This window comes from Penicillium arizonense (assembly GCF_001773325.1).
Source record: "Penicillium arizonense strain CBS 141311 chromosome Unknown PENARI_contig026, whole genome shotgun sequence".
Lineage (NCBI taxonomy): Eukaryota > Fungi > Ascomycota > Eurotiomycetes > Eurotiales > Aspergillaceae > Penicillium > Penicillium arizonense.
Window position 1 is genome coordinate 198,469 of NW_019173303.1, and position 24,423 is coordinate 222,891.

Consider the following 24,423-nt stretch of genomic DNA (forward strand, 5'->3'; position numbering starts at 1 on the left):
CTTTTTACTTCTCTTTCACTTTTGTTTCCGCTTCTCTCTCACTTCTCCAAAATGTATCATTGACTAGAGTGAGGGTCCCTCCGTATCTACAGACTCATCTGGATATATAGAACGCCCCCAAAGCTCTGGCCATTGTTTTTAATCGCACCTGTAGATGTCCCTTTTCCTTTCCTGTTTTCTTTAGTCACCTTGGATATTTAATTACGGGGTCACGCCAATCCCGGCGCCTGGCCATATAGGACGATGGATTCGCCCCTTCGCTCATACAGCATATCATATATACCCTTGGGTTGGGCGGAGCAAAAAAAATCAATCTGAATTTCTTGAGGTGTCTAGAGCAAAAGATTGGATTTATATTGTATTCGATATATGCAAATAGGTTATACCGGTTGGATGACCTTGGATTTGCTGCTTTGTTCTAGTTTGGGTATCTTGGGATATGTATATGTAGTGGCAGATGAGCTGCCGTGGGAGAAGTCTCTTTCCGTCCTTGGAAGATGGACTGTGTAAGAGCAGAGCCCTGAGAGCTGATGGATGCTCTGCCGGGCAGTCTTGCTTATAGCTGCTGAAACAATGGTTTGATATCAATGCCATTGCCCGGTTCCGCGACTCTGTTCACCATGTCCGGCGCATTCAGAGCAACTCCCATCCAATCCAGTACCCCAAGAATATAATCCCAATGCTTCTCAGCGCCAAGCGAAGCGCGCGCAATTGTGACTCACATTGAATCAATCCAATGCCGAGGCCTTTCACCTCTTCTTTCTCTTCTTCGCGCGCTCAGCTAAAAGTTCATCCAGATAACTCGTCGCCTTCTTCCTCCCCTTCGAGCGCGCAGGCGCAGGCGCAGGCTCTGACGGTGCACTCTCTTCCTCGGCTTTCTGTTCTGTATCCTCAGTACCAGTACCAGCACCAGTATCAGCAACAGGACTAGCAAAGACATCCTCCACAGCACTCGCACCAGCCTTCTTCTTCTTCTGCCCACGACCCAACCCAGCACCAGCCCCGACTCCCCTCATATTCTTCTTCTTCCCAATCATAGCAGACCGCCCATCCTCATCATCATCCTCATCATCCTCATCCCCAGCACCAGTACCAGACGCTGAAGCATTATTCCCAGAAGCAGACGCAGAAGCAGACGTAGTCGTCGAACCAGCAACAGCAGCCTTCTGAGCCGCAGCAGCCTTCATAACACGATCATAGTTCTTGCCGAGGAGTTGTTTGCGCAGTTTATCATTCGAGTCCAGCTCGGTCCGGTTCCAGCTTCCGTCGGCAGCTTTTTGGGGGAGGGGTGCTCCGATGCCGAGTCTGCATTTGTTTTGTTAGATCTTGTATTGTACACATAATGGTAGTGGATATTGTCAATGGATACTCACGTCTCTGGCACAGCGGTGAAAATCTCATCTTCTTCTCGTTGTAGTTCCTCGTCCGTCTTGGTGTTTGCTAGTTCTTCGTTGGTTTGTTGCGGGAGCCACGAGGCTACGAGTCGTTGACTGCGGGATAGGGCGACGTTTGCCCGGTTGAGGATTACGTCGGACTCGCTTTTGGAGAGTGACATTGTTTTCTGGGGGTTCGTTCTGGGCGAACTTTTGAGGGTTCGATATTGTTTAAGGTGATCTGCGGTGAATCTTTTTTTGCCGGGGTTGTTGGGCGGTGAGGTTTATCTCTGATCTATGGACTTGTGGAGTATATACATGACATTTATGCATTTGCTATTGAGTACTTTGGCTGTTAATTTAATGTTGGGGGTTTGTTCTATTATGCAGTTTCATATTTATTATAAATTTATAACTCTGTTCGCTGATTGCTTATGCCAAATTTGAAATCAACCTCTCCTTCCTCCATGTCATTAACCACCATCACCATATAAATATCTCGCTGTATTCATGTTAGGCTCTGGGGCTCAACTTTACCATGAGCGGATGTTTATCCCAAAGAAGGAAACAATCTTGTTCAAGCCAGTTATGTCCTGGTTGCTCCAACTCCATGTCAAAATTGAAGATCATACGAGCGAGTATGATGCGCATTTCAACATATGCAAGGCTAAAACGGTTGTCAGAGTTAGCCAAAAGCATAAAAAATGGTGAAGGAAAAGCTGAAAGAGGATAATGTATAAGTTAGAAGGAGCAACGTACTTTCGTCCAATACAGTTTCTAGGACCGAAGCTGAACGGCTGCATTGCGATTTTGCTGTCATTTGCATAGCGAGTATCACCTAGATGACGCTCTGGGACGAATTGCTCCGGGTCGGTGTAATTGGTAGGCGAATGACTAGCGGCTAGATGAGAGACGGAGACGATGGTCTATCGCGAATGTTAGTGGCTTTGTTGTGTTTCATTCGGAAGGTATCTTGTGCTTACACCTCCGGGGACCCAGTTCCCGGCAATCATGTCGCCCTGAGCATCGACAATGCGTGGAAGTCCAGCCGCAACGGGAGGATATAATCTCAAAGCTTCAGTGAGCGTGGCAAGGCAATACTCCAGCTTGTTGCAGTTCTCAAGCGTGATCTCTTCCTCCTGTGTAAACGCGGATCTGATTTCATCCTGAAGTTTCGCAAGCACGCGGGGGTTCTTTAACAACAAAAATGTCACGCCGGAAAGTAAAGTCGCAGTAGTCTCAGAACCGGCAATGATCAGAGTACTACCATTCGTGATCATTTCCGGAATGCTGAACCCCTTTTCAGTGTTGTTGTGCTTCAAGATATTAGCGAAGAAATCAGGTCTCTCGTTTGACTTTCCCAGTCGACTGTTGACCTTTGCCGTGGTCAATGCCATGTGAGCTTCTTTCTGAGACACGATATGCTTTGGGGCAATCAGTGGGAGGAAATACTTCCATCCAGGAAATCGCCGAGCGACATTTGAGTAAGAGCTCATTTTGATATTGCCGAAAAGGATGGAAATCCATTGATGGTAATTCGAATTCTTCAGACAGTCAAATGGCTCACCAAAAGCCAAGTCCCCAATGATATCAAATGTCGTGAAGTTATACCAGGCAACCATATCAACGGCGCTTTTCCCACAAGCGATGTTCTCACGCAGACGCTGCATCAGAAGGTCAACATAGCCCTTGATGATAGGCTCTTGCTCACGCAACGAGCTGTCAGAAAATGCGTGTGACAACAAACGACGAAAGCGAGAGTGATCTGCATCGCTGGAGAGAATGATACTCGGAGCTCCATTGCCGGTTGGTGCATAGAACCGGTGATCCTTCATTTTCTGGCTGTGGCCAACACGAGTACCATAGATGGGCTTCCAGGCATCACCATGGATAAAGGAAAGCTCATCGGGGGCAATACGAACTACCTCGCCGTACTGCTGATGCAATTTCTTTATTTTTTGTGGGGAACGACCATACATGATCATTCGCATGTAGGGAAGACGCGTGGCAGCCATTGACTTTGGGCCTGGGTATTTGGAAAGAGGGTGGAAGTAAACATTGTATATGATGAGGCCGATGGAGTAAAGGGCGATCTAATACATGTGTCTTCGGTCAGTTGAAGTCCTGTCATGATGGCTGAAGAGTAGACTGCACTTGCCAGTGGCAAACTCAACCCGATCAAAGATAGAGTTATACAGAAGAAGTCTCTTGGACTTGCAAGCCCTTCAATGCCAGGAAGAGCCATAGTTAAAGTTGAAGTTTGGAGTCTTGATACATCCGATTTCCCCCTCTATAGCCTGGACTATTTATACCACGCCCCCATTCATTCTACTCGTGTGACCAGCTGGAAGACATTAAGAATTATGCTACAAAGTCCGTGCACTATGAAGATCCGTGAAGAACCCCGCACACTGTAAGTTTGACCCCTGTCTCGACGGGGCTTGAGTGACCTGAAGACTAGTCGGGGTGTTTAGCGGTCTAGCCCTAAATTGGCCGTCTAGAGAAACCTCAAAGTGCCCCCAGAGGCTTCGTAGAAGTATTATCGGGCTGACAATAGACTTTCTTCATTTAACCTTAAATGAACCGAATGCTTATAGCTTGTCATCTCCTAGTAAGCTTCCTTCAAAGGATAATCGTGTGATTTCCAAATGCAGATCGGCGCGTAGCGTCATATAGGCACTATTTCTCATTGGACACACTAGTGTTCCAAGCTAATGTATGCGGTGCCACCGGACCCGTATACAACGTCTGATTATGCAGAGAATATAATTGTTATGACAGGCTGGTGGGTTCTTCGATGGAAATCCGGCATCTCCTTTATGAATTTGCATAATTTTGTGTTTGAATCCAAGAGCAAAGTACATTTATCCCATGCTGGATAAGCTGTCTTGCTGTATGCTCTCAGACGATCTGCAAAGATACCATGTGTGCTTTGCATGTGATGCCAAATAGTGTGTTAGACAGCTGAACAGCCAAGAAAATGACAGGCAATTATTAGAATATAATACAAAATGGTGTCTATGTGCTATTGTACATGTCCTCTCTATCTGTCTTCCCCGTCCATATCGGATTGTATGCTGGGACCCACACTAGAATCCTCCCAGTCCATGTCTTCTAGGTCGTCAACAAAAACACCCTCGTCATCCCATTTGGCGGGAGCTTGGTGACGTGGCCGTGGGGCATCTGTCTCAATGACCGCCGTCATTGCTTGCACAAGCTGATTGCATAAATTGGACAGAGCTCCTTGAGATTTATCAGACAGCGGTCTTTTGAGAGACATGGTCGTATAGACAGTCTCAAGAGCCTATAGCGAAAGTCAGCTTGCGAATTTTGATAAAAGACAGGGGTTGATGCTAACCTCATTGAAGATTTTGTGTAGCTGGACCACGTCCTCAAGAGTTTTGTCACTATTCATTTCAGTTTCTGGGTTCAAGGTCGCCCAGTCGTTCAAAATGAGCTCGCCTTCGGCTGTTCGTTCTAACCCGTTCCCAAAGAGGGCCGCCGTTAACGGGCGGACGTTGACTGCTTCTTTCATGACTGTAGTTTTATTTGCCATTGACCATAAGTAGTTGAAAATGCATAAGATTTGCCGCGGACTGAAAGTTTTCTTTGCTTCTTCCTTGGTCAATTTGACGGGAATCGTTGTATGTTTGGACTTGAAGGATGCCCCGCCAGGGAATTTCACGGCCAAATGATGGGAGAGGCAATGCGTTACCAGTGCTTTTATGAGAGGGAGGTGGTCTGAATTCGTGTTCATCAAGGCGTTGCCGAGTCTCCCACTAGCAGTCTGGACGTTCAGCTCCGTTCCTGGGTCCATTCCGGCGGGTATTCGAATGCGAGACAACCTCTCCATGATTCGCTCAGTCTCTCGCAAAACATTTTTGAACTGCCCATAGTTGATCCATCGGTTACGAGCAAACTGAGCAGCTTGCAAAGAACCTTGCTTATGCTCCACCTCTCGAACGGCTCGGAAGGCTTGGATGTATTCGTAGTGAATATTCGCTGCTTCCGGGGCAAAAGCCATGCGCGACTTCTTTATCTTCGCCGCCATCTCAGAGTTGAGAGACCGCACAAAGATATTCATATGACCCCCGAGCGCTGCGAAGATCACCATAGGGTCCAAACACTGAAAAATAATCCCCAAAACAGCCAATTTGGCATAGGTTGGATGTACATTTAGGTCATCTAAAATGTGACCCAGATCGGTAACTTCTTCGTCTTCCTCCAGCGCTTTTAAGTCCTTCAAAGCAGCTACTGCAACGTCAACCTCTGATCTCTCTGGTGGTTCAACCAATCGCCCAAGTAGCTCTGAGATGGTCCCTGGAATTCCAGGAGTTGATCGTTTGAGTTGCAAGCAGAATGGTTGGAGATCCTTCCGCCTGATCTCTGTGGCTCTGGACGTTGGAAGGGAGTCAAAACGCTTTCGAAGCCCAAGAAAATAGTAATCTCCAGCCTGAACTCTTCCCGCACGCCCTGCCCGTTGGAATGCAGCGTTCTGACTGATCCAGCAAGGCGTTATAGATTCAGTTGCCGTGAGAGCCTCGAAACCAGCCTGATTTACCTTGCCAGAATCGATTACATATCGCACATCTGGTATGGTGAGGGATGCCTCGGCTATGTCAGTTGCAATGATGACTCTTCGACAACCGTGAGGCATTTTGCGATCCAACTCGAGCTGCTCCTGTGGCAACTGTGCATGAAGCTTGACTAATCTGAACCGACTGTCGTCGTCGAAGTTCAATCCCAGTTCAGAGCTGAAATTTGTGATGTGCTTCTCCACGTTGAAGATGTCTTGCATACCGGGAACAAAGACAAGAACAGAGCCTGTCTGAGTCGATGATAGTACTGAGAGGACAGCCGCAGAAATTAACCCCCAAGGTACTGTTTGCCCGTCAAGGGACGATACAGGCGGTAAAATTTGTTCCCTCATTGCGTCTCCTTCCTCGGGCTCCCCAAAAGCTTTAAAATGGACATCGAGAAATCTCTTTGTAAGAGGTTCCTGAATGAGGCCAGATAGAGCCCCCGGCGTCAGATTATGAGTGATTTCTTCAAGGACTTCTTCCAGATAATGCCTCTTCACATGGAAAGTGCGTCCAGGAACGGTGATATGAGGAGCAGGCACAATTGTCCCATCTGGTGCCTTGTTGGAGAAGTAGGAGGAGAAGAGATTGACGTCGACCGTTGCGCTCATGATAGTGATCTTCGGCACTCGAAGTCCAATACTTTGAAGTTGTTCAATGCGGATTTTTATGAGCATCATTAGCAGATCGAGTGGCGCGTCACGGACGTGGACTTCATCAAGGATGATATGGCTGTACTTTCCTAGGACAGAAAGTCCATTTCTCAACATCATTAGCAGAATTCCCGAGGTGCAAAAGGTAATATTTCCTCCCGGAATTGGTCGGACGGAGTCGTCTCGCAAAATGTAACCAACACTTTCACCAACTTCCTCGAGTCTTTCTGCGGCAACTCGATGTGCCAAGCTCTTTGCCGCGATGCGCCGTGGCTGAACACACAATACTTGACAATCAGCACCAACAGAGTTGTCTATCGCCGCATCAAGAATGAGCTGAGGAATCTGGGTGGACTTTCCAGATCCAGTTTCTGCAACGACAATGCTATAGGTGTTGTTTTCAATGAGGTCAACAACGGGCTGCGCGAAGGACTTCGATCTCATAGGTAACATCTCCCTAGCCTCTGTGATACTCTTGAACTGTGGATCTTCGCAGGCTCGCGCCTTTCGCCTGGAACGACGCAGTCGCTCCTCAAATCCTCTTCGCAATGTATAGCTGAGAGGCGCGAAGTGACGATCATTTTTGCTTGGCAGGTGAAACTTGCTCCTAAGGGTTCGCCTGTGCTTAACGGGTGCGCCCCCAGCCATCTCGAGATGGGCTGACTCTAACGCTTCCTTTGCATCGCTGATTACAAAGGACAGTTCATCGTTGATGTGAAGCCTGGCTTTACGCTTTTTCTCACCGGATTCCTGCTCCGCTTTGAGCTTTTCCTCGCCGGATCCCTGCTTTGCTCTGGGTACTAGCCTTTGCCAAACACCTGCTTTTTTCAAAGATGCCACCATGGACAGTTGTGTCATTTTCTTTGCTGTAGTCTGTTTTCAAAGTTAGACACAAATATTTGAGATCAGTGGAGCAAGGTTTAGCAAGTTACATACTCTGTGTTTAGCATGCCCACCACCCTGAATTTTTTTAATGTGCTTAGGTATAAAACATTGAGAAGTACAGGTGAATCCTCCTTTATCGCCGCGTGTATAGACAAAACTGTCACAATGCAGCCTGTGGCTTGTCACAAGGCGGTTGAAAATTTGAAGATCAGACAGGTTCTCGATGGCTTGACTCTGTGCCGGAGAATTGCCCCCTCCATTTGACTTGTTCTCTCCATTTGCGGGTAAACTTCTCGATTCTCCATGGTCTGATGGTTCTTCGACCACAACGCCAGCGGCTTGAGATCTCGATCGACTTGTCCCTGAAAGATTGCGTGTGATGAGAGAACTTGTGAACGAGCGAGTATCAATTGTTTCCCGGTGCTGTTCGAGTGCAGACTGATCGCCAGTGACTAGTGATGACAGCACTTTCGGATTGAGCGAGGCCCGAGATAAAGTAGTAGTTTGGGAGACCGTGTGTATTTGGCGTGTCAAGAATCGTCCAAGTCTCAACTGGCTTGCTCCCAGACAGGTGGCACTGAAGTATCCCCCTTTTCGAGCCGAGCGATGTGCTTGATTGCTGTTGCGGAGACAAAGACTGGCACTTGTTGCGATTCCCATAGTGTATGATCGAAATTACACGGCCAGGTACGGAGGTAGACGAGCATTGCGCGGAGCAATGCGGTGGCTTCAGGCCATCGAAAGAAACGTGACCGAATTTGGAAAAGACCGGATGGAATAGAGTGATGCCACAGACATACAATGATGCCTTTGCGTGGGTGAAAAAGGGGGATGGCGAGAGTGACAGATTAAATAAAAAAAAGAAGACATTTCCGCGCCGCCGCATATTTCGGTCTTGGCACTCCGAAACCTTCAATATCACCAATTAAAAAGCGCCCAACATCTATGATTATAGCAGGTATTTAGATTTTAACTCAGGGATTTTTTTGGAAATCAGAGCTTATTCATTGGAACGGCTGTATATTCGTAGCATCATGTATAGGTCTTATGTACAAGTCTATCTATATACCATCTATGGCTCTTCCGCCCCAGACATACTTCCCCAATCTGTTCTAATGTAGTATAGCACAGTATAGCACAGTATACCACAGGGTATAAATCTCATCAAGAAAAGAAGGAGTACAAGCAGTTCATGCTGTGGCCTCCTTCTGATGCTTCATCCGCAACTTTTTCTCCGTCTTCATGAACTCGCGGATGCCAACCGGGATGTTGGAAAACAGATCATCATCTTGTTTCGGCATAGACCAATTCGTTTCACTGCCACCTCCATCATCGTCCATACTTCCACTGGCTGAACGGACTTCAGCTCTGGGCGCTGCGCGCATGTCTTCTGTCCCTTTCTCAGGACCGCCTTTGGCCTTGGCCGTTGCGACCCTAGATGCCCAATCCTCCATCTCATCTCGGAAATCATCCCAGACGCAGTGTACACAGCCGCTCATGCAGCAGTTGTCTGGTTCTTCGGGTTGAGGAGGGATGGGAACCCCATTGACTGTTCTCCAAGTCGACTCCGGAGGCGCTTCACCGGGGTTGTAGCGCGAGGACCGGCCTGGACCTGCAAGACGAGTACCGAAAACAATCGCCATTTTTTCTTGAGGGGTTTGCGGTTCAACAGTGGTTGCGGGCGTCGGTTTGTGTTCGGGCCGAACCGGGGTCGGTCGCGATGTCGACGCACGACCACCGTATGGGGAGGGCGATTTCAGGATCAATGAGTAATATCCTGTCAGCGGGTGGGCCTGAGGAGAATCGGCAGTTTCCTCTACAGAGACTGGAGAATTATGTGAATCGGAATGGTCATTGGAGTGGGCTTTCATGCGCCGGAGTGTCGGAGCCAAAACATATTGCCTGTGTGAGGCAAAGGAAGGACGCGATACAAGAGATAAAAGGGGAGAGTGAAGACGGGACCTCCTGGGTGAATGTCGAATGCCAGTCGAGAGACACTCCATGGTGAGTTGGAAAAGGTCAAGACCTCCGAGATGCAGATGTAGGGTGATTAAGTCATAGTGTTTGCAAGCAATGCAAACACCGTTGTTTATCTTCATCTGCGCGCTGCAGATGAGACCGAACACCCCACGCCACAATGGATTCCCCCGCCAAACGACGAAAAACTAGCGAATCTACAGGTATCGCTGTGCCTCCAGAGCTCGCCCAAAATGCGTCACGACCACCACGACCTTCCTTTCAATCCCCTACAAGGGCCAGTCTTGCGCGATCGCATCCAGATGTGTTAGAGCGCGCGCTTAGCAGATCTCCCACCCGACGAGCGTCAAGCAAAGGAGCCGAACAGACCGACGCTCGAACCTTTGGACTCCGGGATCGCAAAGCCCTCCGACCCTCGTTGAATGCTTCTGCAAGCCCTCTCACTCGGCCCCGAGTGCCCGATATGCCAGGAGGATCCCCCAACAGGCGCCCAAGTGGCATCCAGGCGTTCTCAAAGCCGCCTCGCAGAAGCTTGAAGAAGATTCTTCCCGGAGATTTTATGTTCGGGTCTCCAATTCCACGGTCAAATGCTCCCGACTCGAACACACCCGAAGGCCAATTGGCAATGGAATTAGGCGACGCTACACAAGAAGCCGATACGGATATGGGCTCGGGCGGTGCAATGATGGGCGAGGATATTCTTGAACCAGACCTTCCCCCAACTCCAACTCAACTCGGCCTTGAAAAGGCTCCAGATCGGCCCAGAGGGATGATGAGCAGCAGCCCCAGTTTACGACAGGAGAAGCGGGTCAGACGACGAAACACCGAGCCATTTGGTGAAAGCCCTTTGAAAGCTGTGAAATTTCGGTCCATTACTCCCACAGAGACGGAGACAAGTTTCAACCCGGAGCTGTCTGTGGCTGCGCAAAAGAAATACAAGTTGCGCAAGAGAAGTGCTACGGAACTGCAGCGGCTTAGAGATGAGGTTGAAGAACTGGAAAGATGGGCAAAAGAGATTGAGTCCAAGGACAACCTGAAAGGCGACAGAGGACTAGATAGACTTCTGTGAGTTGACAAGATCATATTGACATGAAAACCGCTAACCCTCTTCAGATCATTGCTTACAGCAGAAGAGGCAAACCTCGAGAGCCTACCGGTTCCTCGAATAGCTCCGAAGCCAATGTCTTCGATTCTCGCCACTCTACTCCCATTCTCCTCAAACATCCGTCAACCCAAACGACAGGCATCACCTCTGCCAACGAATCCGTTCGCTCTACAAGAATCCTCTAGGGCATTGCCATACTTAACAGTATTCGCACCACTGAATCTCAAATCCCGCACTACTCGATCATCACATAGAGAAGGGCCGTCAGAAACACACTCCCTGACCTTCTCCGCCCCGTCCCCATTCCCAGCAAATCTCTACAACGCGACAGTGGTCTACGAGACGAATCCAGAAACCCAAACCGTGGTGTCCGTGTCTGTTCCAACTGGCAGTGACAGCAAGAAAAGGAAAACGCCGGAAGCTCTCCGCCAATGGATTGATACGCGCCTAGAGAATCCCCTCTTAAAGCTGGATGTGTCCACCCTCTGCTGGGGCATCAACCGATACTGGGAATGCTCAGTCACACGAGCTCGCCTGTGGGCACACATTGACCACAAATACGGCGACCAGGCCCTGCGTGGCAACAAAGACCCATTACCCGAAAATGGGAACGGGACTATCACCATGTCAGAATTACGCCGACTAGTTCCTCATCTTAATCGGAGTACGATGGCCATCAAGCCCAAATTGTCAGGCTTGGGTCCTCGTGTGCTGTTATCTATCACCTTGGTTTTAGATGATTGGACTGGAGAGCCTCAGCTTCGACCTGAGATCAGTGTCTCTTTGACTGGCGCAGATCGGAAGATCGACCACGAGACTAAGAAGCTGTTCCATGCGTTGCTTCGTGAGGGTGAGGGTGGTGATTTGGCTACGAGCGGTGTTGATCCTGTCTTGAGAGCTACCGAGGGTGCTCTCGGTGCATTGTTTGGTGGTCTTTGATATCCCGTTGATTGTTAGCGTTGGACTAGTTGGAGTGGTTATTTAGCGTAATTATTTGAAGATACCCTAGCATCGTTCAGATGTTTAATGCAATCCGCTTGTGGATGTTTGTCGATGACAACAACTTGTGTGCATTCATAGAAGTATGTACTTTTGGAGTGATGGCTTATGCGAAGACATCGTCAACCCACGCGTGACTAGACCCAACTCGCCCTTCACAGAGCTACGAAACTAAACCGATAGCACACGCTAGTTGCCTATGGCCATAGAAGCCACACAACGTCACAACCATGAGCTCAATCACCAGCGGAACTAGATATACAAGGCATACAAGGCAAGAATGAAGAAAATTGGGACGGTTTTGAATTTCGAGAGATCTTCCGAGTTCTTTCTTTTAGAGACAAAAAGGAGTAAAAAGTGGGGGAGGGAGAGAGGGAATCAAGGAAGAGGCGCCACGCCATGCCACAGGTACACTAATCCCCGATTCGAAAACCGACCCGATCATCATCATCAGCACGAGCAGGGAATTAACACATTTATTTCTTGGCGGCAGCCTCGTCATCAGCCTTGGCCTTAGCACGCTTCTCGCGCATGCCGCGGTAGCGGGCCTCAGCGCGGGCCTCACGGAGACGGCGGTAGGCAGCCTCCTCACCCTTGGGGAGGGAGTCACGCTTGACCTCGGTGACGGCCTCGGCGGCGGTGGGGTTGGTGATGGGGAAGGTGGCCTCGACGCGGGTGGCGATGCCCTCACGCTCGCCCTTGGCGACGGTCTCCTTGACGGCCTTGACATCCTCGGCAGAGGAGTCGAGCTTCTTGAACTGACCGCTCTTGCGGGGGAAGAGGATCAGGCGGGCCTTGTAGTCAGCAAGGCGGGCGACATTGGCAGTCAGGGACTCCTTGGAGTAGTTGGTACGGCGGTGGTCGACGGAGATACCAACGGTGCGGGCAAGCTTCTTGGGAATGCCAGCCTCCTGTAAAGCGGAAAAAAAGCACTAGTTAGCATGTCTGTTGCTTCGTCCAATTCGTGACCCTTTTTCGAAGTGGCGGATTCCAATTTACCTTGAGCTCAGCGAGGGTGAAACCACGACCGGCACGGACACGGCGGTTGTACTTGACGGTGGGGCACCGGACAACGGGACGCAGCTTGTCAACCGGACGGGGAGCAACGGCAGCCGCCTTAGCGATGCGGGCCTCACGACGACGGAGCTTCCGGCCGGGCTGTAATTCATGTTAGTCGACCAAGTTCATTCCTGCATTGAAATTTTTTTTCCTCGATGCGAGTCGGTTTGCGATATCGTTCGGGAGAAAAATTTTCTTGTCGGGGGTTTGGATAGTCGTACCTGGTCGAAGTGCACACGCACACGACGCTGCCAGTCCTTGCGGAAGTCTAATTAAATTGTTAACCACACCATTCCTTCAATTCTGAATCCATGTCGGTCCTTTCAAAGCGATCACACAGATAGACACAAGGCGGGATCACTCACGGTTCTTCTGGATTTGGTTGTTGTGCTTGATCGCCTATATATCCCACACACAATCGGTCAGTCATCATTCTTTGAGATTCGAGCCCGTATTTCGATTTGCGGATTCCAATTAATCGCACAGGCCGATTCCTTCATTGTATCTTCCAAGTAGATGAGGGTAACGCACCATGTTGACGGATGGGGATCGAGCCGGGTGGTGGTCGTCGAGGGTTGCTGGTCAAATCTCCCTTCACGGCAGAAAATGAAGTTCCCATTTTTCGTGTGGCCGCCCGCTGACTGGCTCACCGCCTCGCTTAGCGAGCCCTAACCTTACCCGATTCGGTAATCTGCCGTAGTTACCGACTTGCGATTTTTATTGGGGATTTTTGTATTTTGATATGTTGAAACTGACGAGAATAATAAGAGCCCATAAGAAAAAAAAATCCGACTCGATTTAATTCTACGAAAAAATTCCAGTTCAATCATTGTAATTTGTTATTTGGCCCGAAAGACCCTAGTCCTATCGTAGATGGTCATACCATTCCATTTCATTTGCCATCTATAGATGCAAGAGCCATATAGCTCCAAGCAACGTCTTCATTCCATTCCACGCCTACAAAGGCCAGGTACAGAATAGACAGGCATCAATACCCGAAAGCAAAAACCAACTCAATAACGCCAGTTGAGAGCCATGGATTTGTCACATGGCCTCTCAGCATAGAACCAAAATCCCAGTCGCTAGGTTGAGAACGCCGTATACGGCATGTCTTCATGAATCGTGAGTCTTTCCCAAAGTCGTAACAAGCAAAACAGCGCTAGGTCATGAATCATATCAAAATCGGCAACACGATCTGTCATGCAGCCATAGGATATGGGCTTAGGCGTTGATGCCCAAGCCAATACCGTCACCGGCCCTGGACTTCTTAGAAGTGTGCCCAGTAGCCTCGATGCCTGCCTTGCGCTTGCCGGAGCGAGATCGCTCCACGCCAGGCTTCTTCACCTGACCAAACAGCTTGGTCTGAAGCAAGGTGCTGCTCTTGGGGACAGTGGAACGCATGTGAAGGTGCGAGGTGTCCAGCCCATCTTCCGGGGCTTCAGAGGCAGAGAGCGACACAGTGCTGTCGCTGTCGTAATGATCGTCTCTTGGAGGTCCTCTGGGCGATAGGTATTGGCTTTTGGGGTGGTTGGGGGTAACAGGAACGGAGGTGACAGAGTGACCGCCGTAAGCATGTGTTTGGTTGGTGAGTTTGTCGGCGTAGAGAAGAGCAGCAAGACCATCGGTGTGTTCGCCGTGGCAGATACTGTGGAGCTCATTCTGCGTGCCTGGTGACATGCTGCCGTAGTTGAAGATTTGAGAGAAGTGCTTGCGGTTGTCCCCGATGCGTCTCTTCAACATATCGTTTTGCTCCTTGAGTTCCAAAGATTGAGCGGTAGCATCATCAATCGCGCGCTTTGCCTTCCGAAGCCTGCTGTCCAGAACTGTGTTGAGCTTTTCTAGTTCTTGCGACCGCTGCAGAGCCTCGAGGTAGTCATTGTTCACGACAGACCGGGACAGTCTGGGTGTGGTAGGCTCCGCAGGGTGCGAGCGACCGCGGTACTCGGCGCTCTGCAGGATTTCAACTTCGCGCTTGGCGAGTTGGTGCTCGACCTCGGCGCGCTTCACGGCTTCATTGCTCGCAAATGAGACCAGGCTGTTCTGCAACTTGAAGTGTAGCGCAGACATGCGCGATTCCTGCGCAATCGCAAGAAGGTCCTTGGCAATGATACGCAATTGAGCTTCACTGGCATGATCAATTTCCTCTGCGGTAGGCAGGTTCTCGGAAGCACCATACGCATCGCACAAAGATTTATCTAAGTCGGCCGGTGTGACCAAGGAAGGACTCAAAGAGCGGGAGTGTGAACGAGATCGAAGCGGGGCACCCGGAATCTGAGTTGAGGGTGGAGGAGTCATGTCTGATGACGACAAAGGCGGGGGCGAAACGAACTTCTTATCCGACTGGGATGATGGGCGCTTGGCCATGGCGGTGAGTTCTGGCGAAGGCGACAAAGTAGCCCGACGGACTGGGGTTGAGGGCACAATCTCGGCGGGTTCTCCCAAGGTGCTTTGTGAGTTGGGTTGAGACATGATGAATGTGGAGTGATGTTGATATATCGATAAGATCAGGGTTAAGCGGGGAATGGATCCTCACGCTGTCATCCTTATCAGCATCTATCAATGGGGATAATCAAAGGGCAAACACATACCAGAGACTTAGCAGTCAAGCCTCAATAGTGTCAATCACACAGATGCTCAGACCAGGTATGTTGCCTGAGGAACCAAAATCCGAAACTACCGGGATTGGGAGTGTAAGGGGCAACAAGGATGAGTATTGGAGAACAATGACAAGGAGGTGAAAGAAGGGGAAATCATAGAATATGGAAGCTTAAGAGGAAGAGGTTACTCCAGCTCGCAGTAATGAGGGGGGCTGGGAGGCTGGGAACGGGGAGTCTGAAGGTGCCCGCTTTGGGTTAGCCCCTGTCCCAGCCCCGGCCAATTATCTAAGAATATTAGCCAATCAGAGGCTATGATCTGATATTGTTAAGCCCATTTGGGTTAGACTGACGATCACGGGACGCTCAGGGCAAGTAAACACCCGCAACCAGCCAAGCGCTGGGGGGTTGGGTAGGCAACCAATGTGATATCATCTATATTCTGTACATCTTTCAAGCTTATCTCGATGTCTCTTGTCTATGCTATTTTGTAGGCTTGCTAGAGGTCTTTTTTCAGGTTGTGTATCTCTGAGTTCTCCCATTGCTTTTTCGTCTTGTTATAACCAATTCATAAGTGAGAACGCCTAGTGCATACAGTACGATTTGTCTTTTATATAGGCCATGCAAGGAGTTCTAAAAGCCTGAATACTTGATCCAGTCATTTATATGATAAATCTAGCTAACCTGAGCAGAAGTCTCATAATCATGGCGCTTGAGGGGCATAGTGAACATGGGATTGCCAATTCCGGGCTTATCCAGCGTTGGGGGCTCCTAGAACCTGTGAGTATATAAATTGTGATAGCAGGGCTACTTATATGGGGATATTGATATCATACCGAGGGTTTGTCCTAAGCATATAAGGATGGGATGATATGGGCTCCCGTCTTCTATCCATGGTCTTTGTTCATTTGACCTGTGATGACGCATTTGTAACCATCACGCTGTAGGAACTGGTCAGGGAAAATGGCTGATCAAGGATTGCTGTCACTGTCTGCATATTGTCATAATGTTTGGAGGGCTATTGGTGACCGAATATTGATTCGGTCATGATTTCATTATCCGTAAATGTCAATAAGAAGACTCTGATATTATCGATTGGTATATACTTCCTAGGCAGTGCTAACCTGTAAATAGGTTGGGGAAGATAGAACCTGACTGATGTTTGTTGCAGCGATGCCTTTTGCGATGGATATCAGGGCTTCTTCCGGAACCAATCCCATAAAGAGTCACGCGAAGAGAGTCAAAGGTCAGATAGACCGAGGGCAGACCAAGCCATTCAGGGTATAAGTATGATATCGTTCGAATTAGGCAATCATTTCTGCACGCTCTTGTCACTTATTTCGCAATCCCCAACCTGTCTGCTCTATCCCGAGCCTTTGAAATGGAATGTGGAGGCATAGAACTCGGAAATAAGCCAGCCACCGTCTACTGGACCGCCTAAGGAGAATGAGTCACTGCGACAATGTTTGTATCTTTGTAGATGATAGGCAGTCTTCGGACTAGGATGATTTGGATGCCATGACGATAGGGTATACACTCTGATGGGTGGAATCAGCGAGTGAAAGGAATTTAAATGGGATGAGAGAAAGAAAGAGGGAGACGAAGTGGGTAAGATCTTGGAAGTATATATATATTTAGAGTTAGAGTAAGGTAAGTCTAGATCAGGTACGTATTCAGGGAATTACGACTTGGAAAGGCTAAATAGACTACTTACCATTCATGGTAGTAGAGGAACAAAGAAGCTTAGTACGCAAATAGAGTTCAATTTAAATCGCTGAGAGGAAAAGATACTCAGGAGACATATTTGTGCAGCCCTAGGTCCTTTCTTTTAGGAACCAAAAATTAGCCAAAAATATATGAAAAGAGGAGCAAGGCGCTAAATAGGCGAGACTAGTCTAAAACTATATCCTTACGTGTAGAAATGGCGAAGGGACCAAATTCTGCAATGCAAGGCCCGTTCTATATAGATCGCTGACAGACCGGGAAAATGCTGCCTGAGGCTGCTATCGCGGGATCGTGAAATGTAAACAATCCACTTCCTCCGACACATTTCTGAGATCTCCATTCTTTGTGTCAAGACAAGCGCAAATTTGCCGATTCGCTTGGTTTCCGCCCTTACATTCTTTGTCCCGCTCGGACATGAGCGGATCTCTCAACTTGCGGCTTTCTCCCTGACCAAAACCCAATAATACGCGGGTCGAGATGGAAGGACAACACAAGACAACAACACGCCCTCCGAGCGGTATTCCGCGGCCAGCAAGCGGAAACCCTCGACTGACTTCAAGGCTGCCATTACCCGCGGCGACCGCCTCCAAATCGATCAAGCCTTCACCCTCCCGAGATAGACTAAGAGCGGACCCTGGTTTAGATGAAAGACGACTACGAAGGCCTTCATACGACACACTTGTGAAGAAACCGCTCGCTCGCTATTCATCCCCGCCAAAAACCCGAACAGATTCAATCTCAGCTTCGCAAATACCAGATGAAACGCAAGGCGGGGCAGATGACATACAAACCCCGGAGGAAATGACCCCAATTGCCGGCAATGAAGACGCCGCATCCACCGCATCAACACAGGAAGACCGTGGTCGGTGCGAAGTGCGTCCGTCCTTGTCTGAGCGGACACTTGAGACGCTATCACAAATTCCACCGTCCCCGGCGTCGGTAAGAAGACAGTCCAGCTTTTTCAATGGCGCCAGCCCAATACGCTCGCCATCTCGTGCTCCGTCCAATGTGTCCAGTTATTCGAGATCGCCATCCAGGGCCTCGTCGGGCGCGCCAAGTACCAGCGAGATGTACACCCAGCCTGTGTCGCAACTACGGCTTCCCTCGAAGCCTCGCATGTCCGTTGCGTCCCTTTCTCCAGTGCGTGGTTCGGAAGAAGGCAAAACCCCTTCTAAATTGAAGGCGCCATCGAGTAGACAAAGCCTTGCGCCAGGGGATGAGGCACATTCCGATATCAAGTCACCACTCAAGAAGAAATTATCACAAAGATCCATTGGGAACAAAGATACAACAAAGCCCTCGATTGTCCGACCCTCACCCGGCAAGATCACCACAAAGCCTACTCAATCAAACATGGGTCCCCCACAGAAACCCCTTCAAGTGAGAAAAACACGAAAACCCCAGTCAGAGCAACCGTCTGCTATGCGATCTCCATCGACGGCGTCAAGATATGTGTCTGCTGCCTCCAACGTGCAGGATGAGCTATCCCTTGAGCAGCAAGCAGAATCCGAAGCCAGGAAAGTCTCGAAATCATCTAATACGCTGCGTGATACCATAGCCAAGGCGAAGGCTGCACGTAAGGCAATGGCAGCCGAAGAGAAGAAGGAAACACCACAAAAAGTGATATCACAGGCTCCATCTGCCGATCCATGGGGAGGCGCTGATGAAGAGGATCCTTTCAATCAGCTACCTAAGGGTGACAACCGATTGGTCATGCGAAAACGAGTTCAAACAGGACGCTCTACCGGCCAGCTGAATATCGCGGCAATGTCTTTGACAGAAATTCCAAAGGAAGTGCTGACGATGTACGACTACGATCCAGACAACGCAGCGAACTGGTTTGAGAATGTCGATCTCGTCAAGTTCATTGCTGCGGATAATGAATTAGAACGTATTTCAGACGCTGTCTTCCCGGACATCAACCCCGAAGACTTTGACCCAGACAGTGACGACCGGGGACTTCAATTTGGTGGGCTTGAGACATTGGATCTTCATGGCAATATACTGAAATCACTTCCGAACGGTCTCCGCCGCATGCAAAATCTACGCACTCTCAATCTATCGAACAACTCGTTGGACATGGATAATATTCAGATTCTCACAGAGATAATGTCTCTGACAGATTTGAAATTGGCAAATAACAAGCTCGAGGGACAATTGTCGACAGTCTTTGCGGGTCTTCACCAACTGGATTCTTTAGACCTCCGCGGAAATAATCTCACCAGCCTCTCCGAGGCACTGGTTGGGTTGACTTCTTTGAGGACATTAGATGTCAGCGAGAACAAGCTGACCTCTTTGCCATTCGAATTGCTCAGTAAACTTCCCCTGAAAACGATCAATGCGCAAAAGAACAAGCTGGAAGGTACCTTGATTCCTGCCTCAGTGGACCGTTTCGAGACCTTGCAGACCCTGAACATTGCGAACAATGTTGTCGTGGTCTTCTCGGCAAATGACATGCTTGATCTGCCTAACATACATACTCTTTTGATTGGTGTCAACCGCATTACGCACCTCCCCTGCATGTCTTCATGGCAGTCTTTGTTAACACTCTCTGCGGAGGAGAACAAAATTTCAGAGCTTCCACCAGGATTCGTGGAGCTCAAGAATATCAAGAAGGCTGACTTCACTGGAAACGACCTCTCGCGTTTGGATGAGAAGATGGGTTACATGGAAAGCCTCACATCTTTCCGTGTCGCCAACAATCCCTTCCGTGAGCGGAGGTTCCTAACCATGGACACTGAAGACATCAAACGTGATATGCGAAGCCGCAGCGAGCCCGATCCTCAGGACACAGATGATGAGGGCTCAGTAGCCACTCAGTTCACTCTGGCACCCGAAAACCCTGCGCTCGATGCCAGTTGGCAGCTCAAATCCGGTGGTACTCTTGATCGGTCTTATTCTGAGATGACAGATCTCAAGGTGGACCAGCTGGAGATGCTTCCCTCCCAAGATATTCGCTGCCTCTACTTACAACACAACAAGATACCCTGCTTCCCAGCCCCAGCGCTTGCAATGCTCGCCGAGGGCCTTGTTGAGCTTGATCTCTCGAACAATCCCTTCAACGGGGCTGACTTTCTGTCTTCTCCGCTTGAGCTGCCCAAGCTGCAATCTTTGAACTTGAACGTAACCAGATTGACGTCGCTGGAGCCTCTGTTGGCCAACCTTACCGCTCCGTCCCTGACGTTCTTGGACATTTCCCATAATCGCCTGAAGGGTCCCTTACCTCAAATCCGACAGACCTACCCAGAGCTGAAGACTTTCATTGCGTCTGATAACCGGTTCGCTTCCTTGACCTTTGAAGCGGTGCAAGGGTTGCAGGTTTTGGATGTTAGCAACAATGACATTGATTCCCTTCCCCCGAAGATTGGCCTGCTGGGTGCTGAACGCTCCCCTAAGAACTGGGGTAACGGATCAGCCCTGAGACGCTTTGAGGTAGCCGGCAACAAGTTCAGAGTGCCTAGATGGCAGGTAGTTGCCAAGGGGACTGATTCAATCTTGGAGTTTTTGCGAGACCGCGTTCCACTGAGTGAGCTCCCTGAATGGGAAAGAGACGAAGCCAGTGAGGAGGAGCTCTAGGAAGTGAGGACTAGCTCAGGCCATTATTTCGATTTGCGTGTATAATGAAAGGTTAACTTATCATTTTTGTTCTATGTACATATACATAATCTCTGTTTATGATTTTCCCGGGCATTTGTTCATCTCATCATTGGATTCCACACATATTTGTGACAGTCATCTCATTCAGTTCTCGTCAATTGGCTTGCTGACTTCATCAATGACCTTAAGCCATGTCTTTGTCCATGTGGTGAACTTGTCTGCTGTCTCATCGGAATCTGCTGCGGTAACCCAAGGTGACATCACCAAGTCCACTGCTTTTGTAGCACACTTGCGCGTCTTTTGCAAATATTGACCCCACTTGTCGAAATCGGCCTCGTATAATGCGCCAGCCGCCTCATCGACGTGGTCTGGGATAGCTTGTAGGTTCAGCATCAACAACTCCAACTTCTTGACACCAGACGGAGAGGACAACGGCGCATTTCCGGCATTCTTGAGACGGTTGTTGATGACAGCAGAGTAGACCTGAGCAACAGGCTTGAGGAACCGGATAGAGGACTTCTTGTGTTCCAGCAGGGCGGCGGTTTCTTCGGCGTCGTCATCATCGTCATCAGAGTCCTCGTCTTTGTCCTCCTTTCCATCATCACCTAGAAGCTCATCGAAGAAATCATCTCCATCTTCCTCAGGATCCCAGTCCTCGATTTCTTCAACCGCGTCGCGAACAAGATCTCTCCACTGCTCGACGCGGCGCATAACGAATCCAACCACGCCCTTGTTCGCGACATCAGTCACAGTATCACATGCATCCCAGACGCGACCAGTAGCAAGTGTAACTACATCCTTCTCAGCTTTGCTCAGATCGTTCTCTTTTCCGTTGTCCTTCTTCTCCTGATCCTTCTTCTCTCCAACGCGCTTGACCTCTGACACAAGATTCAGCAGCTCGGTCAGAGTTGTATTAACCAGAACAACAACTTCCGAGTTAAACGCTTTGGTGTATTGCGCCGGTGTAACAAGGAGGGCAGCGGTAACGATCGACGGCAGGACGGATTCATTCAGATCACGGAGCACGGTACAGATAGCCGAATGTGTGAACGGAGAGGTGATAGCAAGCAACGAGAGTTTTGTGACTTGAGCTTTGAGCGCGCTCGACGAGGCCGTTAGGAGGGGCAGGGCTTCCGCATCTTGCGCGGCGGCTTCGGCTGCTGCGGCGGTCGGTTGGGTCGTGAGGGCTGTTTGGAATTGTCCAATGAGGGCGAGAGTTGTGTCGAGTACGGCAGATAGTTGTGACATTGTGAGTTGTCGTGAACCTGCCACTGGTGGCTTCTTTGGAGGGGTCTGTTGTCGGGGAAAAATTTTGGGTTGGGTTTAACCTTGGCCGCGGGGCTGATTAGGGCTCTGCGGGGTCACCTGTGGTTTTGTTTGTATGTTCACAGCTGTTAAATAGGGAAATGATTGCATATAATTGCTTCTTCTGAATTATATTGATTGGATCAGTATATACTGCGATTTTCAATTGTATTGACTCAATCATGGTCGAATGATTGCAGTAAATGGGTTTCTTATACGGAATAGTATAGTACGGCTTTCGCCGCCTACCATAACCTGCACTGACTTCTGTTGAATGATCGCAAAAGGCCAAAGAAGAAACTGTTTAAACTATTGCTAATTCAGATTTGGTAAATATACAGGGGACTCACAGTCAGGCTTCACACTCACGCGCAAGCAACTGGGTATTCTCCGTAGAACAAACTTCAAAGTCACAGAGCGAGTCCTACTACAACACCCATGCTACTAGGTATTGGTTCTGAATGAGATACCAGGTAGCTATCAAAGCTACTGTATAAATAATAGATAATTATTAAAGGCATTGGAATAGCAATAGCCCTGGAGAGCTCAGAGTATAAGATTACCTAAGCAGATATTTTCAGTCAAACGAGACAAACACCTCATCATTGCATCCATCCGAGCTTCGCGCAGTCCCAAGCTCTTTGCCAAACAACCAGCAATTATGGGAACATCCAGACCTCGCGCCCCCCCAAAGGCGCCTGCGACACCTGCAAAGTCCGTAGAGGTGTCTCGACACTTGCCCGACAAGACCTTCGTCATCGACAATGGCGCCTACATGATCAAAGCGGGCTACGCCTCTGATCTCCCACCCGAAGAAAGTGTTTCCGCCTGTACCTCGATCCCCAATACCCTCGTCAAGACGCGTGATAACAAAATCGTCATTGGCTCCCAGCTGTCGACAGTAACCGACTGGAATGAGGCCATGTTCCGACGCCCGTTGGAGAAGGGATATGTTTCGAACTGGGAAGCGGAGAGAGAGATTTGGGACCAGTCGTTTTTTGATGAGAAAGCATCGGCTCGGAATAAGAATACTCGGATTGCTGATCCCGAGAATACTACACTTGTGCTTACTGAAGCGCCGAATGCTCTGCCTATTCTGCAACGACACTCGGACGAGATGGTTATGGAGGAATGGGGATTCGGGGGATATGTGAGGTGCATAGGTAAGATGGTCTGGTTACTTGATGCTCTCTGGACTCTGGTGCTGACTTGAAGCTCCTTAGGCCCGACCCTTAATGCGTGGAACGAAATTCATACTCTCTTCGGCGACCCTCTCACCACGACACCAGACTCAACTCCTCTGCCCGCAGACTGCTTATTGGTCGTCGATTCTGGCTACTCGCACACAACAGTGACTCCGGTTTACAAAGGTCAAGCTCTGCAACGTGGAGTGCGAAGACTCGACCTAGGAGGCAAGCACCTGACAAACTATTTGAAGGAGATTGTGTCAATGCGCCAGTACAACATGGTTGATGAATCATACATCATGAACGAAGTCAAAGAGGCAGTTTGCTATGTAAGCAACGACTTTGCCGGGGATTTGGAGCAAACGTGGAAAGCAGACCGGAAGCGCCAGGCCAGTTCTGAAGAAGGAATTGTGCTAGACTATGTGCTCCCTGACCCTAATGCAAACAGAAAGGGTTTCAGCAGACCGCACGACCCACTTTTGCAAGTTAAAAAGAAGAAAGGAGCGCTATCTGGCCTCAGTGCTGAAGTATTATCAGAGGATGTACTCGTGCTGGGCAATGAACGCTTCGCTGTTCCAGAGATCCTATTCACCCCAAGTGATATCGGGATGAAGTCGGCTGGTATACCCGAAATAATCCTTCAAAGCTTGTCGGCTCTTCCTACCGGCCTGCACTCTGCATTCCTGGCGAATGTGATGGTTGTTGGCGGGAATGCCTTGATTCCAGGCTTCATGGAAAGACTGTAGGTTTCTGAAAGTCTAAGCACGTTTAACTCAACTAACGAACTATACTTTGCAGGGAAACTGAGTTGCGGCAAATTGCATCTGCCGAATGTGTGGTGAGAGTGCGCCGGGCTACTGAGTGAGTTATCATACTTTCTGTTACAAGGTTGCATCGAGCGCTAACATTTTTCGCTAGTCCTGTCCACTCAACATGGCTTGGAGCCTGTCGTTTCGCCACAAACAGAGAGGAAATCAGCAGAGTAGCCATTTCTCGTCAAGAATACCAAGAATATGGATCTGGATGGGCTGGTCGACGGTTCGCCGGCCTTGTATAACATGTCAATTACAGTGCGGCAGGATTGGGATTGAGTACTGTGGGAGTTTACGGTGGCCAAAATCGACAGCATCAGGAGCATTAGTGATACCCTAGTTTTCAATGTTGGTGTTTGGTCAATATGATTGCAACAATTTATACTTTCAAAAAGGCCTGACCATGTCGCCGTTAGCATGACGAAGTAATTTGTCGCTCTTGTCTTCATTAGGGCTGTCATGTTAAGCTTCTCGAAAATTGCTGTAAAAGGATTTGCTGTCCCGTGGATACATCCCAACTCTTATTTCCCTAAGCTAGAGAACGGATGTCGGCTTCATCCTATAACTCGAAT

The 24,423-nt window shown here is 49.2% G+C and overlaps 9 protein-coding genes across 9 annotated transcripts; 3 read left to right on the forward strand and 6 right to left on the reverse strand.

The window, feature by feature from the left end:
* Window positions 1-749: 749 nt before the first annotated feature.
* On the reverse strand, window positions 750-1,555 carry PENARI_c026G02770 (DUF3245 domain-containing protein; the record flags this gene model as incomplete). The annotated part of the gene is made up of 2 exons (XM_022635911.1): window positions 750-1,305; window positions 1,374-1,555. The coding sequence occupies 2 exons, from the start codon at window positions 1,553-1,555 to the stop codon at window positions 750-752; spliced, it is 738 nt and encodes a 245-aa protein (XP_022484131.1).
* Window positions 1,556-1,782: 227 nt separating this feature from the next.
* PENARI_c026G06168 (uncharacterized protein) lies at window positions 1,783-7,464 on the reverse strand (the record flags this gene model as incomplete). Its single annotated transcript, XM_022635955.1, has 6 exons — window positions 1,783-1,788; window positions 1,911-2,040; window positions 2,133-2,299; window positions 2,357-3,466; window positions 4,462-4,677; window positions 4,732-7,464. 6 exons carry the CDS (start codon window positions 7,462-7,464, stop codon window positions 1,783-1,785), a joined length of 4,362 nt encoding a protein of 1,453 aa, XP_022484192.1.
* Window positions 7,465-8,681: 1,217 nt separating this feature from the next.
* Window positions 8,682-9,134, reverse strand: PENARI_c026G11777 (oxidoreductase-like domain-containing protein; the record flags this gene model as incomplete). Its single annotated transcript, XM_022636014.1, has 1 exon — window positions 8,682-9,134. The coding sequence occupies one exon, from the start codon at window positions 9,132-9,134 to the stop codon at window positions 8,682-8,684; it is 453 nt and encodes a 150-aa protein (XP_022484199.1).
* Window positions 9,135-9,628: 494 nt separating this feature from the next.
* On the forward strand, window positions 9,629-11,512 carry PENARI_c026G06974 (uncharacterized protein; the record flags this gene model as incomplete). Its single annotated transcript, XM_022635968.1, has 2 exons — window positions 9,629-10,533; window positions 10,582-11,512. The coding sequence occupies 2 exons, from the start codon at window positions 9,629-9,631 to the stop codon at window positions 11,510-11,512; spliced, it is 1,836 nt and encodes a 611-aa protein (XP_022484257.1).
* A 536-nt stretch (window positions 11,513-12,048) lies between these two features.
* Window positions 12,049-13,250, reverse strand: PENARI_c026G03580 (60S ribosomal protein eL13; the record flags this gene model as incomplete). The annotated part of the gene is made up of 4 exons (XM_022635922.1): window positions 12,049-12,483; window positions 12,572-12,730; window positions 12,853-12,899; window positions 13,163-13,250. 4 exons carry the CDS (start codon window positions 13,248-13,250, stop codon window positions 12,049-12,051), a joined length of 729 nt encoding a protein of 242 aa, XP_022484196.1.
* Window positions 13,251-13,852: 602 nt separating this feature from the next.
* On the reverse strand, window positions 13,853-15,100 carry PENARI_c026G09938 (uncharacterized protein; the record flags this gene model as incomplete). The annotated part of the gene is made up of 1 exon (XM_022635996.1): window positions 13,853-15,100. The coding sequence occupies one exon, from the start codon at window positions 15,098-15,100 to the stop codon at window positions 13,853-13,855; it is 1,248 nt and encodes a 415-aa protein (XP_022484242.1).
* Window positions 15,101-17,751: 2,651 nt separating this feature from the next.
* On the forward strand, window positions 17,752-20,526 carry PENARI_c026G00980 (uncharacterized protein; the record flags this gene model as incomplete). Its single annotated transcript, XM_022635887.1, has 1 exon — window positions 17,752-20,526. One exon carries the CDS (start codon window positions 17,752-17,754, stop codon window positions 20,524-20,526), a length of 2,775 nt encoding a protein of 924 aa, XP_022484244.1.
* A 165-nt stretch (window positions 20,527-20,691) lies between these two features.
* On the reverse strand, window positions 20,692-21,795 carry PENARI_c026G02641 (uncharacterized protein; the record flags this gene model as incomplete). The annotated part of the gene is made up of 1 exon (XM_022635909.1): window positions 20,692-21,795. The coding sequence occupies one exon, from the start codon at window positions 21,793-21,795 to the stop codon at window positions 20,692-20,694; it is 1,104 nt and encodes a 367-aa protein (XP_022484175.1).
* Window positions 21,796-22,513: 718 nt separating this feature from the next.
* Window positions 22,514-24,096, forward strand: arp6 (actin family protein; the record flags this gene model as incomplete). Its single annotated transcript, XM_022636016.1, has 4 exons — window positions 22,514-23,015; window positions 23,076-23,781; window positions 23,838-23,900; window positions 23,958-24,096. 4 exons carry the CDS (start codon window positions 22,514-22,516, stop codon window positions 24,094-24,096), a joined length of 1,410 nt encoding a protein of 469 aa, XP_022484133.1.
* Between the last annotated feature and the right edge of the window lie 327 nt (window positions 24,097-24,423).